This window comes from Mesoplodon densirostris, chromosome 2 (assembly GCF_025265405.1).
Source record: "Mesoplodon densirostris isolate mMesDen1 chromosome 2, mMesDen1 primary haplotype, whole genome shotgun sequence".
Lineage (NCBI taxonomy): Eukaryota > Metazoa > Chordata > Mammalia > Artiodactyla > Ziphiidae > Mesoplodon > Mesoplodon densirostris.
Window position 1 is genome coordinate 38,319,274 of NC_082662.1, and position 16,002 is coordinate 38,335,275.

A 16,002-nucleotide genomic window follows, 5' to 3' on the forward strand; every position below is an offset into this window, starting at 1 on the left:
AGGACTAGGGTAGCCCCACGACCTGCGGCCCCGACGCCTCCACTTGCAAACTCACAGCTCTATCTGAAAACGAAGCACCAAAGTCATTTGAGATGAGTTCATATAGAATATATTTCACTTTTAAAAATAAATCTTTCAGCATAGCTAACATCTATACAAACTACAAAAATAAACGTCTCCATATAAATAATTTATGTGGTGAGAGGTGGGCAAGGATACAGAGAGCCAACCCAGGAGTCAGCAAGCAGTGGGGGACCAGGACCGGCGAAGGGTGCTAGAGGATCCCTCAGGCTTGGTCTGCTGGGGGCAGCAGGGTGGGGTGGGAGTGGGGACAGGGCTGCACTGCAGCCTGAAGTGCTTGCTGGCTTTCACCCCACCTGGTCACGGGCACAGACACGGAACACCCGGGTGTGCAAGGCTGCTCACAGCCTAGAGGGTGGTGGTTTTGTGTGGATCTCAGGGAGGTCTGTGATGGCTGGGGAGGGGAGGGGATGGAGGCAGACAGCAGCAGCAGCAGGGCTCTCCAGGAGTCCGCCCTGCGTTCAATAACCCCCCATGGCTTCCCAGTGCCTTCATGTGGCCTGAACAGGGTCTCCATGCTTCAGCTGCTCTTTCATCAGGTGGCTGGACATGGTCCCCTAGAACTGAGGTTGCTGGAGCCATTGGCAGCTGGTGTGGCAGCAGGGGACCAAGTAGGCTCTTCAGAGGCCGGGTGGATGTAGGCACCAGGCAGTGGGGGTGGGCGGAAGGCCACGGTCATGGAGGTAGTCACTCTGGCAAAGCTCTGGGGAAGGGTGGGGGCTACCCCCCACCTGAGCCCTCCTCCTTGTGCAGCTGGTGGGCTCAGGACCTCCGGGCTCTCCTTGTACATCTGTACCACCTTGGGGGAGACACCAGCCCCAGTGAGCCCAGGGGCTACTGGGGACGCAGCCCCCTTTAGCACCTCCCTGGTTGGGAAGCTGGGGTCTTTGGCGGCTTCCAGCAGGATATGAGAGCTGACAAGGGACAGGATGTCGAGGTCTGGGGCAAACCCTGCACCTAAATGGCTAAGGTGGGTCCCATGAAGAAGTCAGGAGGGCTGAGGGGTAGGGACATGATGTCTGGGCGAAGGGGGAGGCTGCCACCTTCAGCTGGTGGTACTTATGGGGAGGGGTCCCTGTGAGTTGAGCCCTGTCTGTTGGCCGGCGAGGGCATTTTGCCCTGGCTCTGTCCCACCCCGTCCCCTGGGCTGGGAGCAGAAGGAGGGTGGTCACCTCTGGTGGGGGGCCCAGGATGGACAGCAGCACAGGCAGCAGCACGAGCCCATGGAGGAGGCCTAGGAGTGTGAGTACTGTCAGCACCACGAAGAAGTACCTGGGGGTGTGTGGGGCCGGTCAGCCTGGGCAGGTCCTGCAGCCAGTGCAGGCCAGCCCTGCCTCCTCGCCCCGAGCCCTCCCCTACCTTACAATGAAGTCAAAGTTGGAACCAGCAAGCATGAGCAGACCCAGCAATGTGGAGACGGCCCCATCGGTCACCGGGGCCAATGTGTGCTCTAGGGCCCGGGCAGCCCGGAGGTTCCGGCTACCCTGGGAGGTCAGGAAGCCCTAAGGGAATAAAGCGGTCCTGGAGCTGCTCCTTGGCCAACCATGGCCAGCTCATCTGTGTCCCCAGGGCTCACCCATGCCTTGGCCCACAGAAGGCCCGGTGAACCGAGTCCCTGGGAGCTGCCCAGGACGCAAGCACGAGTCCATATAGGTAACACTGTATAGATGAGTGAGACACAGGGATGTCTAGAATAGGTTGGCAAACTACAGTCTGTCCCATGTTTTTTTGTAAATAAAGCTTTGTTGAAACACAGCCACACCCTTTCGTGCACATAGTATCTATGGATGCTTTTGGGCTACCCCGGCAGAGTTGCCACAGAGACAATATAGCCTGCCAAGCCTAAAATATTTACTATCTGGTCCTTTACAGAATAACGTTTGCCAACCCCTGGTCTCGAAGGATGGACACCAAAGTGATAACTTCTAGGGGTGGCATTTCAGAGGATTTCTAATTCTTTCTTGGTACTTTCCAGCATGCTGACATTTTTTGTCTCCCAAGGAGTATATATTATTCTTATACGCGGAAAAATAATAAGGCTTTTACGGGGGAAGAAAGAAGGGAGCTGTTTGCGGGGTCTGGCCAGGTCTGTGCTGGAGCTGCCAGCTGGTCCACGCCCCCCACCCCACCCACACTCCTTCCCTGCCAGAGACCATGAGGCTGTGCGAGAGGCCTGCCTGCCTCTGTTCTAATCTCTCTGTCTTGGTGGGATCTTGCCATCCAGCTACCACCCCATTTCTCTGGTCCTCTTCACTGTAAATCCATCCAAAAGAATCATTGGTTCCCATTTTCTCACCTTCCATTCTGTCCTCACCCCTTTCTGGTCAGGCCTTTGTCCCTCCTCTCTACTGAAATGGCTGCTTATTTATTTGTTTGTTTACTTGTTTATTGCTTATCTCTATGCTCTAGAATAATCTCCTTGAAGGTAAAGCCCGTCTGTAGTGCTCTTATCTCCTCAGTTCTTAAATAGTACCTAGCACACAGTAGGTGCTTGATCAATATTTGTTGAATACCAAGTCAGCTGGCCCACCCCTCCCCTAGTGCCTGTGCTCACCAGAGCCACATGGACTGTGAACTCGACACCAATGCCTACAGACGCCACAAGGATCACCACGGGGATGGCGCTCAGCTTGATGCCCAGGAAACCCATGATGCCAAAGAGCTCCACGGTCATCACTGCCAGGACCAGTACCTGGGGAGGGCAGGGCTCACCCAGGGCTCCTGGGCAGGGCAGGGTGGGGAGCTATGGGTCTCTCCAGCCCCACCCCTGCAAGGACTCACTATGAGGGAAGCTGCCCAGGGGTTGAGCAGCAGCAGGGCGCAGACGAGGAAAGTGCACACCAGCAGGATGCAGACTGCCAGCAGGAAGCAGCGCCGCAGGCCCAGATACTGCTCCCAGAAGAGGAAGGGAGAGCCGCTGGGGTAGGCGCGCACCCCAGCCTGGCCTGCCTCGGCACACGCTGCCCGGGCCCCCTCAATGGTCTCCACGAAGTCTGCAGTCTTCTGGAGGCCGTGCAGTAGAAAGGGGAACTGGGCAAACTCCAGGGGCTGGGCCGCCGGGACTGTGGAGGGGAGGGGACGGAGGGAGAGGGAAGGGTGGCCAGTAAGCACAGGGAGCAGTGGGCAGGGCCTTAGGGTAGGGCCTGTGTGGGCCCAGGCCTAGGCTCTTCGGGTTCCCCTGGGACTCACTGCGAAAGTTCTCCCCGGTGGTGTCGTACTTGTCATGCAGCCATTCGGGAGGTGGGGGGTAGAAGTTGGCCTGTGAGGCTGCCAGACCCAGGGGGTCACTGCTCACCCACATGGTCAGCCCCATGTAGAAGAGCTCAGGTGGGATCAGCCCGTCCTTGTCCACCAGCTTCTTTGTGGTCAGCTGTAGAGGCAGAGAGAGCTGAAGGCTGGGCCCATGGGGCCTGGAGCCCCTGACCCTTCCAGTCCTCTCCCAACCTGGCTGAAATCAAGAGGCTCCTGGGCATCCCCGGTCTGGATGAGCAGCTTGTAGGCTAGGGCCCCATCCTCAGAGCCATTGCGGTATGAGTGGCGGGTGATGCGCCCAGAAGCCCAGTCCTGGTCAAACGCAGCCTGGATTCCTGGGAGAAAACAGGGTGGGGTCCGGTTGGCCTGGAGCTCTGGGAGCTCCTGCTGGCCACAGCCCTCCCTGCCGGTCTCCTTGCCTCTCACCCTGTAGCCAGTTGCGGTAATAGTGCAGCCAGGTGCGGGGTGCCTGCGTGGCCGGTGGGGGCAGCACTGCCTTGAGGGAACTGAAGCGCTGGTGCAGATCAAAGAGGGCGCGTTGGGAGTGGGCGTAGTCAAAGCCACCCTGCGTCACCAGGGCCACCTCGTACAGAGAGAAGTACCTGAGCTGGGCGCTCAGGAAGGCATGCTCCTTGGTGCCCCGAGGCACCACATCTGTCAGGGCCAGCCCATCCTGCACCAAGGTCGATCCATAGAGGCTCAGGCCCAGAAGAGCCCCAAAAAGTACCAGCACCATGGCCTGTGGGAAACGGCAACTAAGCTGGAGGCCCAGGGATACCCTTGGGCCCTCAGATGCTGGGCTAAGCCCTCTTCCCTTCTTGGGGCCCAGAGATACCTAAGAAGCCTCTGCTGTGTCTCACCTCGACCTGCCTGGGCCTGGAGGCTTACCTTGGTGTGGGACTGGAGCAGCAAGGGTGCAAACTGAGAGCGGGCAAAATGGGCAAGATTCCAGCGGGCGCAGGGCAGGGACTTGCAGGCTGCCTTCTGCCTTGTCCCCTCCTCCTGGCCTAGAAGGTCCCGTGTTGACCCTCCTGGGCTGAAGAGCTCAGAGGCCAGTGGCTCAGAAGGTGGGGGCACCAGGTGGGCTTGGGGAGGCAGGATGGTGACCACATGCTGGCTGCTGGCTTCACAGTGCGCAAATGCCTGAACAGTGGCAGTCAGGTGAGCAATGCCCACTGGTACTGTCCTATCCCCCAGCTCCTGGGGCAGAATCTGAATCACCCGAGCAGAGCAGGGGCTGGAAGAGGCAGAGAGAGGGGGTGATGGGTCTGTGCCTGGAAATGCTGCTGAAGGGACAGGACGGGATGGGGCCAAGGAAGGATGGCCTGGTGGGGTAGGGATACCTAGAGAAGCAGCAGAGCACATCAAGGCGCTGGCAGTGGCGCCGGTGCAGGTCCAGGCTGAGGACCGCTGGGAAGACAAGCATCACGGCTGCAAAGTTGCAGCCAACCACTACTGCCGCCTGCGGGATGGACAGGAGGGGCACAAAGCCTGGATGAAGCCTGTTCCGGCTCCATGCCCACCCTGAGCCCGGGCCCTGTTTGTGAGGCCTCACCTGCAAGGAGAAGGCCCGCAGTGCAGGGATGGGAACTAGGGCGGCCATGAAGAAGGCGACCATGTTGTTGATGGACGTGAGTGCAACGCTGGTGCCTGTGCGCTGCAGACACTCACCTGTGCGCTCCTGTCAGGACAAGGCAGCGTGAAGGACGGCAGAGGGGGTGGAAAGGAGCCTCATAGCAGTTAATATTTATCGTGCTGTTCTAAGTACTCGACTTGAATTACCTCACCGATCCTCACTACAACCCTTACGACACAAGCACTATTATTACCCCTGTTTAGGGATGAGGAAACGAGGCACAGAGAGGTTAATTACCAGCCCAAGGTCACTCAAACCAAGAGGCTCTGAGCCCCTACGCAGCACTGCCTCAGATGAGCCCAGGCTGGAGGACGAGGCCTCACCTGGAGAGGGGTGCCAGGTGGAGCCTCTGTGAAGGCATGTGCCAGCAGGAATATGTCATCCACGCCAATGCCCAGTGCCAAGAAGGGCAGCACCTGGAGGGGCACGGGGTGGGCAGCTGGGGGAACCGAGCAGCCTGGGCCGTCGGCCCCCAAGTCTGCCCCGCAGTCTTGATGTACCTGGGTAGTGGCGGCATTGAAGGTGATGCCGAGCAGGGCGCAGAGCCCGAGGCCCGAGGCCACCGCCAGGGCCACCAGCAGCACCCCGGCGAGGCCCACGGCACCCTGGGATTGAGCACAGTCCCACCGCAGCATTGTCACGCAGGCGTAGGCCAGCTGTGGGGAGAGAGGGCAGTCTTGCATAGGGCCTCCCAGGGTGGGGGCCGGTGGTGGGGGACAAGGGGCCAGGAGGACCCACCATGAGCAGGTAGCCTCCCACCACGCGGGCAGCGCTGACTTCAGAGAAGGCGTGCAGGATGTCATCCAGGGTGGTGGAGGAGAAGGCGTGGATCTGCTGGGACGCGTTCCCAGGCAGGGCCTCCTGCGCCAGCTGGAGAGACAGGTCCGTGTGAGGGGCAGGAGGTGGCAGCGGCCTCAGAGCGCCGCGCTCGCCATCTCCACGCCTCCACGCTGACCTGCACGAAGCGCCGCTGCCAGGCCTGCAGCACCGTGCTGGCCTGCTCCTCGCTCCAGCCGATGTCGTGTGTCTGGTAGTCGCCCCGAAAGTGCTCATAGAGCTGGCGGGGACTCATCAGCAGGAAGGTGCTCTGCAGGGCCTCTGCCCTGGTTGGGGTACAGGAGAAGCAGGGGTCAGAGCTGGTCTGAACACCCAGGAGGGGGTGTGCAAGGGGCTTTTGCCAGAGTTGCCTGGCATCGGGGTGTGGCTCCCCATACCTGGGGTGCCCTTACCAACTCCCAGGGGAGGCCCTACCTCAGCAGCTGTCCTTGGGGGTCTCTGGCCATGCCTCCCAGCAGCAGTTCCTCCTGCCAGTGCATGAACTTGTGGGAGAAGCCATGGCAGCCCCCGCTCAACTCCTGAGCCACGTTGGGAGCCTGGAGGGGGACAGCGGAGGGGCTCATTACTCAAAGCCCTGGTTTTGGGTAACTGGGTGTCTCTGGGCTGGAACCTCCAGGAACCATGCTTGCCACGGAGCTCTGTGGGCCTGGAGTGTAGATAACTATTCTGCTGAGCCTCCTGCCTACTCTGTAAGGGAGCAGCTAGTGTCCTGCAGAGAGGAGGCCACAAGCGGGAGCAGAGGCCTAGAGATAGGCTGCGGGGAGGAGCTGGCATAACTCCGGTGGTTTTGGAAAAAGGTCCACGTTCACAGGGCCACACAGACACTCAGGAAATCAGGTATGATACTCGTGCTTAGCTAATTTGTCCTGTTTCCCCGTACACGTGTATTTTGATGAAGTACAGCTTTTCTGGGCTTAGAAAAGGACAAAGGGATTCATAGGCCGCTTGAGGGTCTCTTAGCAGAGCTGAATTGGAATGGAACCCTCTAGGTGTCTAGCACAGTGGGGGCAGGGTCACAACGTCCAGGAAATGGGGGGGCAGAGCACAGAGCAGGCTGCTCTCTCCTAGAACGGGGGAACATATGAGGGGAAAGGGAAGGAAAATAACCTGTCCCTGGCAGACCTGGCTGGAACCCACCTGCCTGCTGTGATGGTTAGGGGCACTAGATGGGCAGTGGAGGTCGTCAGGGTGCAGACAGGGCCGCCCCATGTAGGCCTGGCCCACCTGTGCCTTGTCTAGCAGCTCCCGGAAGCCCTCAAGGGAGGCAAAGGGGCCCAGCTCCTCCAGCAGCTGCTCTGGATCCAGGTTGGTCCACTGGATGTCGGGGCGGCCCCTGCAGGGGAGAGCCCAGAGTTGGTGAGGATCAAGGATCAATGCCCACCCTCCAGACCACTGCGATGGGACCCATGTAGTAGCCCACCCTCCTCCTAGCTGCTCATCTGTCCCTGTGTGTGGAGGGTGGGCAAGGCTCAGCCCAGCAGGCTGCTGCAGTGAGCTGTGGACAGATACCGGGGCTGAGATGGACCTCAAGACAGATGGTACTTAACACAATGAAAAGGCCCAGAAAAGCCCCATTGCATTCCTTCCCAAACTGTCTACCCTTGTTTCTAATACATAACCATACAGGCACCTGCTTATAGCAGGTTTTCTTTCTGGCCTGGGTCACAGCTGAGCTGACACCTAGTTAACTCTCCCTGGCAAAGTCTTTCTAGGGATCTTTTCTGTCCTTTGTTCAGATCTTACAGATCTTCGTGTTTTGTCTAAATAAGACAGGTCTGCCGCTCCTTCAGAGGTGAGGGGAAGGGGGATGTGGAAAGAGCCCTGAGGCTGCCGGTGCTCTGAGCCTGGCCTGGGAGGTAATTAGGCCCTGGGTGAGCTTTTGATCATCATCCTTACTCCCACCCTCCTTTCTGCTGGGGAGTTCCTGGCAGGGGATGAAGCGGGGCCCTGGGAGCAGCTGTGGCAGCACTCACGGCAAGTAGGCAGAGCCCCCTTGGAGTTTGGCTCCTTCCCAAAAGCAGTCGAGGGGGGTGAGGATCACACAGGGAAACAGCTTCTCAATCATCTGCCAGGGACATCCCAGGCCACATCAGTCCTGTCCCTGGGCTCTTTTCTCCATGATCTTTGTAGGATGCCCTCTGCAATGCCCCCACCTCCCGACGCATCCCCCCCACCCCCGCCTCTCCAAGCCCTCCCTTACTGCAGAAAAGGCTCCACCTCTACCTAGTCTCAGAGAACAGCTCAGGATACTCACCCGCTCAATCATTCCATTTTCAATTAGGGGAACTCCTGACTTGTAGCAGATTTTGTTCAAATCCCAGGACCTGCAATAGCCAGGGGCACAGGACATCAGCAGAAGAGGGGGATTCCCGCTCCAGCCCTGCTGCAGCACCTCTCACCCCCAGCTGCTCAGGGGCTCAGCCAGACTCACTTTCCATAGAGTGATACTTGCACTTTACTGGCGGTGAGGGCTGCCTGGAGGTGGAGGCCAAGTGCCTCAGGTGTGAGGACGTTCTCCCCCTCCTGGCGCGGGGTCTGTATCAACATCTGGGAGGTGTATGCAGCCTCCTCCCCCAGCTTCTCCTTGGTGTATTGCAGCTCTTGGCTCACCCGGCTGCCCGCTGCCAGAGCAGAAAGAAAAAGCTGGGGGGAAAGAGCCTCAGTGGATCAGAGCTCTGGGGGACGTGGGACCCTAACCCACAGAAGCCTCCCAGGACAAGTGGGGGAAGCTTCTCCCTGATGGCCATGCTGACTCCCAGGCTCCTGGCCCTCTGCTTGGAATCCGGAGTGGAGAGGTCCAGCTGTGTGGCTCTGTGGAATTCTTGTGCGACCTAAGGTTTAAGCACGAACCCGGCTGGCTGGGTTTGGAGCAAATAACTTTAAAACAAGAGATCAACATGAGCTGGGCCAGAGTGGGGTTCTGGGGGTGTCCTGGTAAGGGAGCCCTCACTCAGTCCCTCTCTACTCTGGTGGGGAGGACAAGGAGGGACAGAGGGGCCAATAGGGAGGCTGCCCTTGGAGGGTCTCCTAAAAGAACAGGTCCAGCGTTGGGGCTGGTTCCTAGTTCAGGTTGCCCCAGGCAGTGGTTTATATCCAGACACTTTTTTGCAAACTGCTCTGCAAAGGGGTGGGGTGTGCCTGGCAATGATGGCTCTGTGGTGGCACAGGTGCGGGGGAGGGTCAGACGGTCTTTCAGTGTGATGCTGCCAACATACTCCTTCCACTCATGGAAGCACTCATGGATCCTGGCAGAGGTGACATCAAAGCGGGCCTGGGGAAGAAGATCCCTTTCACCAGTCTCTCTGTTCAGGCAACGGGGAGTCCCGGCACCAGGCCTGCCCTCACCTCCTTGATCAAGTCCTGCATTGCACTGGCCACGGAGGCCAGCTCTGTACCTGGGATCTGGGGAGGCGGGGATGCTGTGAGGGATGCTATGACCTGTCTGTGGTTTGGGGGAGGAGAGGGCCAGGGCCAAACCACCTCGGAGGCTTTGTGGACTTGGCCTGGTCTTAGACCCATAATCCTGCTTCAACCCATCTGGGGCCTCTTCCTGTAGGTCACTGCCACCCTTGGGGCCCAACGGACTGCTTCTCTGAGACTCCAGCCCCACCTGGGATTATCATGCTCCCCAATCTCTTTTCCAAACCCACACAATCCCCTCACTCATGCGAGTCCCAAACCCTTGGTAACTCCCCATCACAGATTCACCCATATGCTCACACCTCCCATTCCCACAACAGTCTCACACAGCCATCATCCTGCCTTCTCCGCTGGCAATTCCACCTACTCTTTTTCTTCCTTTCCTGACTCCCCACGCCTCTGCAGTAGGTCCGTACTGCAGTGTTTATTTCACCAGGCTTGGGCCAGAGCTGCCACAGGGAGGGACAGGAGGGGAGGGCAGAGATAAGCTCCTCACAGTAAGTGAGTCTGCTGAAGGGAAGGAGGCACGGGAGAAAGAAGGAACCCGGACAGAGCTAATAAGAAAGCAAGAGAGAGAGACAAGCACAATTTAAAATACAGCATCAAGGGAATTCCCTGGAGGTCCAGTGGTTGGGACTCTGCACTCTCACTGCTGAGGACACGGGTTCGTTCCCTGGTCAGGGATCTAAGATCCCTGAAAGCCACGTGGTGTGGCCAAAAAATTAAAAAAAAAAAAACAAAACACGACATCAAAGAGAATAAGGAATCCTCAGAGAAAATGAGGAAGAGAAAAAGATAAGTCTTTGCTGCTGCTGATGATGACAGATATGAGGACAGATGCACTAGGATGTATTGTGAGGCAAGAAGAGATGGGGCCGGGGGGGCACAAAGGCTCTGGACAGACCTGGCTTTGGGTCTTGGCTCTGATGCTTGGTCTGTGCTTGAGTAAATTACTTAGTCTCTCTGACCCTCAATGTTCTCATCTGTGAAATGGAGAAATGCCTACCTTGGTAGAATTAGAATCAATGCGAGCAAAGTACTTAGGAAGTTGTCCAGAACACAGTAGGTACAGATATGGAGTTATTATTCAATAGCTGCTGGGAGAGAAATGATATGATGGAAAAATGAGAAAGAACTGGAGAGAAAAAGAGACTGTAAGTGAGTGGGGAAGAAGCAGGGGGAACAGGGGAAGGAGACATCAAAATCATCACGTTTGTTAATACAAAAGGGGCACATATATACAATGGAATATCACTCAGCCATAAGAAGAAACGAAACTGAGTTATTTGTAGTGAGGTGGATAGACCTAGAGTCTGTCATACAGAGTGAAGTAAGTCAGAAAGAGAAAAACAAATACTGTATGCTGACACATATATATGGAATCTTAAAAAAAAAAAAAAGGTCATAAAGAACCTAGGGGCAAGACGGGAATAAAGACGCAGACCTACTAGAGAATAGACTTGAGGATATGGGGAGGGGGAAGGGTAAACTGGGACAAAGTGAGAGAGTGGCATGGACATATATACACTACCAAACGTAAGGTAGATAGCTAGTGGGAAGCAGCCGCATAGCACAGGGGAGATCAGCTCGGTGCTTTGTGACCACCTAAAGGGGTGGGATAGGGAGGGTGGGAGGGAGACACAAGAGGGAGGAGATATGGGGATATATGTATATGTATAGCTGATTCACTTTGTTATAAAGCAGAAACTAACACACCATTGTAAAGCATTTATACTCCAATAAAGATGTTAAAATAAATAAATAATAGCCACTGAACTGTGGTGGTGGTGGGGAACTTTACAAAAGGGAGAATATAACTGGTTAGCCATCATGGAAAGAGAGTCCACTTTATAGGTAATCCAATAAATGCAAATTAAAATAGCAATGAATTATCATCTTTCAAATTAGCAAAAATTTAAGAATTGGTAGTACTCATTTCTGGCTTACAGGAATGCATTCTAACTTACCTACCGCAGGAGTTTAATTTGGTACAATATTTGGGGGAAAGCAATACTGCAGTATATTTTAGGATCCTTAGAAATGTTCATAATCTTTGGTCCAGAAATTTCACATCTAAGGACCTGTAAGCTACTGTAGGGACTCAAGCTGTCTCTGTGTGGAATGGGAGCCATGTTATGTTTTAAGCAGAGAAGTGAGATGACCTGGCTTTTTCATCACCTGATATATTCTGGAGTTGAGCTGTGAATGATGAATAGGAGTTGGCCAGGGAAAGAAGTCAGGGAAAGGGGTTCTGTACCAAGTGTGTGCAGGTAACTATAAGAGGCTCCGTGTTGCTGGGCTGCTAAGAGTGAGGCAGAGACAAAGCTGGATAAGCAACCTAGATTATGCTAAGGAGCTTGAACTTGGTTTTGGAGACTCCCCAGTACCCAGTAGAGAGTGGTGGAAGGACTCTAAGCAGGGACTGACTTGGCCAGATTTAGAAGCACCACAGGAGGGCAGTGCGGAGGCAGATTTGAAGGTGAGGGGGAAAGATCAGTCACTTAATAGACCTCAGTTTCCTGGGCCATCCTCTGAAAGGCCTAGTGATTCAGGGCAGCTGGGCCCTTCCCCAGCCTTAGGAGGTGAAGTTTGATTAGTCTGATAAGTCAATCACAGTAATTCCACCGTCTTTGCCAAGTGAAGAATTTAGGCATAGGATGCTACACAGTTCTTGCCAAAGTATATAACCAAATGGGAAGTCGGTGGGGGTGGATGGTGGGGAGGGGTAGGTGGTGTATTTTTCCTCACTTTCAAAATGGGATGCAAGACAGGGATGACTTCCCTTTTCCACCACTGCAGAAGCCACCTTGGGAGAAGGAGGTGATAAGCCTGAGGACAAAAGCCCAACATGCAGAAGGCAGAGGAGAAAGACAGAAAGAAACTGGGTCCTTGCTGATGTCCTTAGATTGCTGAATTATCCATTCTGGAACTTCTCTACTGTCTACTGCTAGACTCCTTGTTGCGGGGGATAATAAATCAGTCTTCTTCTTCCTTCCTCCCTCTTTCCCTTTCTCTTTCATGTGGCTAAAAGCATGCTAAATGATACAATCAGGAGTGTACTGCCAGGCCTCAACTAGAGCAACAGCTGCAAGCGTGGAAAGGAGGGATCTGAGAGAGGCTGAGAAGGAAGAATTTTAATTGTTTAGTGACCAATCAGGTGAGCAAGAAGAACTGAGGCTGACTCTCAAGGTTTCAGCCTTGGGTGTCTGAGTGAATAGTGGTTCCACCAGTTGATATGTGGCTGTCCCCTGCCTTCCAGACAGAAGGGCTGTATGTTCCTTATCTTCAGGGACAGCTCCAGTTTCAAACCATCTCTATCACTGTTCCTGTAAGTACTAGTTGGGCTACATGTTGTGATTTTCCTTTTCTTTTCTTTCCTTCTTTCCTTCCTTTCTTCTTCTTCTTCTTTTTTTTGTCCGCACCACCTGGCTTGCAGGATCTTAGTTCGCCGACCAGGGATCAAACCCGGGCCCTCGGCAGTGAGAACACGGAGTCCTAACCACTGGACCACCAGGGGATCCCCTGTGATTTTTATTTTAGAGAATTTGTCTGAGTCCTTCAGTTCTAATATTGATCAGGAAGGAGAAGTCACATTCCAAATCTCACCATGGCAAAGCTGGAGAGTCCAGAACTGATAGCTAATGTCTAGCTTCTTTCTTTGCTTTCTGCATTAACAAAACAGGAAAGGAATGGAAAATACCCTTCAGTCCTCACTGCCTAGGGCATTGTTGGAAGAAGCCTCAATGACAGATGTACAGAGAAAAGATCAGGTCAAGATCACTGCTTTTACCTCACCCATAGCCCCAGCTAATACAGGGCAGAGTGATATTCTTTTTTGTTTTTAAGTAATGTCTTTCTTTTTTAAATAAATTTATTTATTTTTATTTTTGGCTGCATTGGGTCTTTGTTGCTGTGCGCAGGCTTTCTCCAGTTGCGCTGAGTGGAGGCTACTCTTCGTTGTGGTGCGCGGGCTTCTCTTGTTGCAGAGCACAGGCTCTAGGAGTGTGGGCTTCAGTAGTTGTGGCACGCGGGCTCAGTAGTTGTGGCTTGCGGGCCCTAGAGCGCAGGCTTGGTAGTTGTGGCGCACGGGCCTAGTTGCTCCGCGGCATGTGGGATCCTCCCAGACCAGGGCTCGAACCCGTGTCTCCTGCATTGGCAGGCGGATTCTTAACCACTGCGCCACCAGGGAAGCCCCAGAATGATATTCTGACATAAAGAGAAAAGACCTAGGAATTGATTACCACCCTCTTATATCACCCTCGTACAAGCAGCAGCAAAAATCCAGTGGGATCTAGCCTATCCTGTGCTGGAGTGTAGGAGAAAGCATGAGGAAACATGGAGGTTCAAGCAGTGTTTAGATTGGGAAGATCTGGGGAATGGAGAAGGAAGAAGAGGTGGGAGACAGCCTCTACTGTGGTAGGAAATCCAAGAGTCATTTGGGACCACCCAGGCAGCAGTAGTGTGGGTGGGGCTATGTGCGTGTGTGCGCACGTTTGTCTTGGGGCTGGGGGTAGGCAGGCACAGAGAAACATCTGCTCTGGACCCCAGGGCTGGCCTAGAGTGTGTATATATGTGAGGGTCTGCAGAGGGCTGGGGGGTTGGGTGGGGATGGGGTGTGGGAGCCCAGTAGGCAGGCAGGCTCCAAGAAACATCTGCTCTGGATCCTAGGGCTTGCTAGCATTTAAAATAACTCAAGGGTGTGAGAGTCTAACCTGGGCCCTGCCTAACTCAAGGGTGTGGGCCAGGGCTGGGGGAAGTTTGGGAGAGCCCACAAATGTAAATTTCCCAGGAAAGAACAGAGGGGAGTTGGACTCTGTTAAAGGGTTGCCATACCAGGCTCCAGCAAAGGAGAGTTATGTCAAAACTATTAGTAAGGAATTATTTTACTCTAATGCTGCCATTAGGAAGTGAAGATCTGGTTCCATTTGACTCTGCTGTTGCCTCAAAGTACAGATTCTGTGCCACTTTTCCACTAAATGGTTGCAGGGGACCTCAGTGTATGGGACCTCTCCCTGGAGGCCTGCCAGATGATTTACTGTTTCCCCAGCCTCCTAGTTCTAACTTTTCTGATTCTCCTAGTTAGATGCGATCTCTCCCTGCCTTCTTTTATACAACATAATCATTTTCTGCTTTGTATTATATTGTATATTATATCCCAGCATATATTTTACTTTCCTTGCTACTGAAAGATGGGTCTTGTTTTAGTTGCCTTTACAAGCACTGTAGTGCAGTCAAATACATATAAAAGATTGCCAGTAAATGCTAAATAAACACACACGCACTCACAGATAACTGTTCCATATACACATTCACAGGGTTCCACCATCTGCAGATGTCCATTTATGGATGTGAGGGAGCAGGGCTCCCAGACGCCCAGGCTCTGGCAGGCAGGTGCCCCCTCCAGACCCAGCACAAAGCCCACTAGAACTCAGTTGCCAGCTCCTCACCCTATTCTCACCATACGCAAGCAGCTATGGCCAGTGTCCTCAACTCACCTTCCACCCAGAGCCGTTCTAGGTCTGTCTCAATGATGGCCACGCGGAGACCCAGTGCTAGGGCCCCAAAGGCCAAAAGTCCCAGGAAGAGCACTTTGCCACAGTGTCTCTGGATCCCGCAGCCCAGAGAGAAGAGCAGGCCCTGGAAGTAAGCACGAAGCCAGAGTGGAGCCTGAAGGCTCCCAGCTAGGATCTGGGGTGGAAAGAGAAGGGTCAGCCAGGCATTACTGCAACAACGCATGAAACCTTTCCCTTTTCCCCTTATTACACCCTCTACCAAGCTCTAGCTTCTTGGTTTCTGGATACAAGACAGAGGACCTAAACAGACACGGGCCCAAACTTGGAAAAAATTTGACTCGACTCCCTGCTTCCCACCCAATATACACCTGAGGAAGGCACAGATTCCTTTTCTGAGATAGGATACATATACACACACCTGTTCTCAGGTGCACAGAGGTGGACATAGACACACCTACTCTCACCGGGCAGAGCAGGAGGAGACATGGACAGACAGACACACAACACAGCTTTCCCGGGGGAGGGCCAGTAACACATGGCATTTAAGAGACATCACACCTTGCCGAGTGACAGACCTGGGGTCTCTAGACCAGGCCCCTGCTTCCGGCTTCCCCTCCACTCACCTGGGGTGCTGCAGATCGAGCTGGGGGTGTGTAGCCCGGGGGCAGCTCTCCGAGGGGTGGCGGCCGAGCCATGCTGGCGGGGATGGGGGGCATGGGCGCCCCCAACCCGCGTTATCTGGGAGCCCCCATAGGCTGGCCTGGTCCCAGGTCCCGCGAGGTCCCGCGTCGGAATTCAGTGGGGCCGCTTAGCCGCGGGTACGGGTGTACAGTGGTGTCCGTGAGCTGTAGGAGTGCAGGGCGGTGCGGGGCCGAAGTGGGTCCCGCGTGCAGGAACAGCTACGCGACGCCCGGCGCGGCTCGAGGTGGCGACCGCAGTGCTGAGGAGGCGTCTGTAGTCCAAGAAAAAGGGAAAGGCCGGGGCTACGCCCTCCCTTTGGCTTAGTCGCCGGCAAATTACCCGGAGCTGCGCGGCCGGATCCGTTGCTAGGCAACGGCGCCGCGGGGGGGCGGGGCAGGAGACCACCCAGGCAGGGCCACCCCTCTCCTTGCTTCCCCACCCGCCTGCCTGCCCTCGGGGAGGAGGGAGGGAGAACCCGGAGAGGCGATGCGTTGGCCAAATGTTAAGTCAGGAGAGACCAATGCTGAGAAAAGCTATCTGCTGGCCGACCCAGCCAAGCCCCAAAGACTGCTTTTCACAACT

At 55.0% G+C, this 16,002-nt stretch overlaps 1 protein-coding gene across 2 annotated transcripts; it reads right to left on the bottom strand.

The window, feature by feature from the left end:
• Nucleotides 1-206: 206 nt before the first annotated feature.
• Nucleotides 207-15,741, bottom strand: PTCH2 (patched 2). Of its 2 annotated transcripts, none has more exons than XM_060083070.1 (22): nt 15,363-15,741; nt 14,722-14,914; nt 8,238-8,427; nt 8,061-8,130; nt 7,780-7,871; nt 6,944-7,139; nt 6,221-6,342; nt 5,925-6,072; nt 5,708-5,839; nt 5,470-5,625; nt 5,293-5,385; nt 4,889-5,014; nt 4,677-4,795; nt 4,222-4,570; nt 3,760-4,072; nt 3,526-3,668; nt 3,271-3,451; nt 2,863-3,143; nt 2,636-2,773; nt 1,441-1,583; nt 1,254-1,353; nt 207-880 (listed from the first exon to the last, which is right to left on the bottom strand). In XM_060083070.1, exons 1-22 carry the CDS (start codon nt 15,453-15,455, stop codon nt 617-619), a joined length of 3,642 nt encoding a protein of 1,213 aa, XP_059939053.1. In that variant the 5' UTR covers nt 15,456-15,741; the 3' UTR covers nt 207-616. The 2 variants fall into 2 exon arrangements, with proteins under 2 accessions (XP_059939053.1, XP_059939043.1); XM_060083060.1 differs by having other exon boundaries at nt 3,760-4,093.
• Between the last annotated feature and the right edge of the window lie 261 nt (nt 15,742-16,002).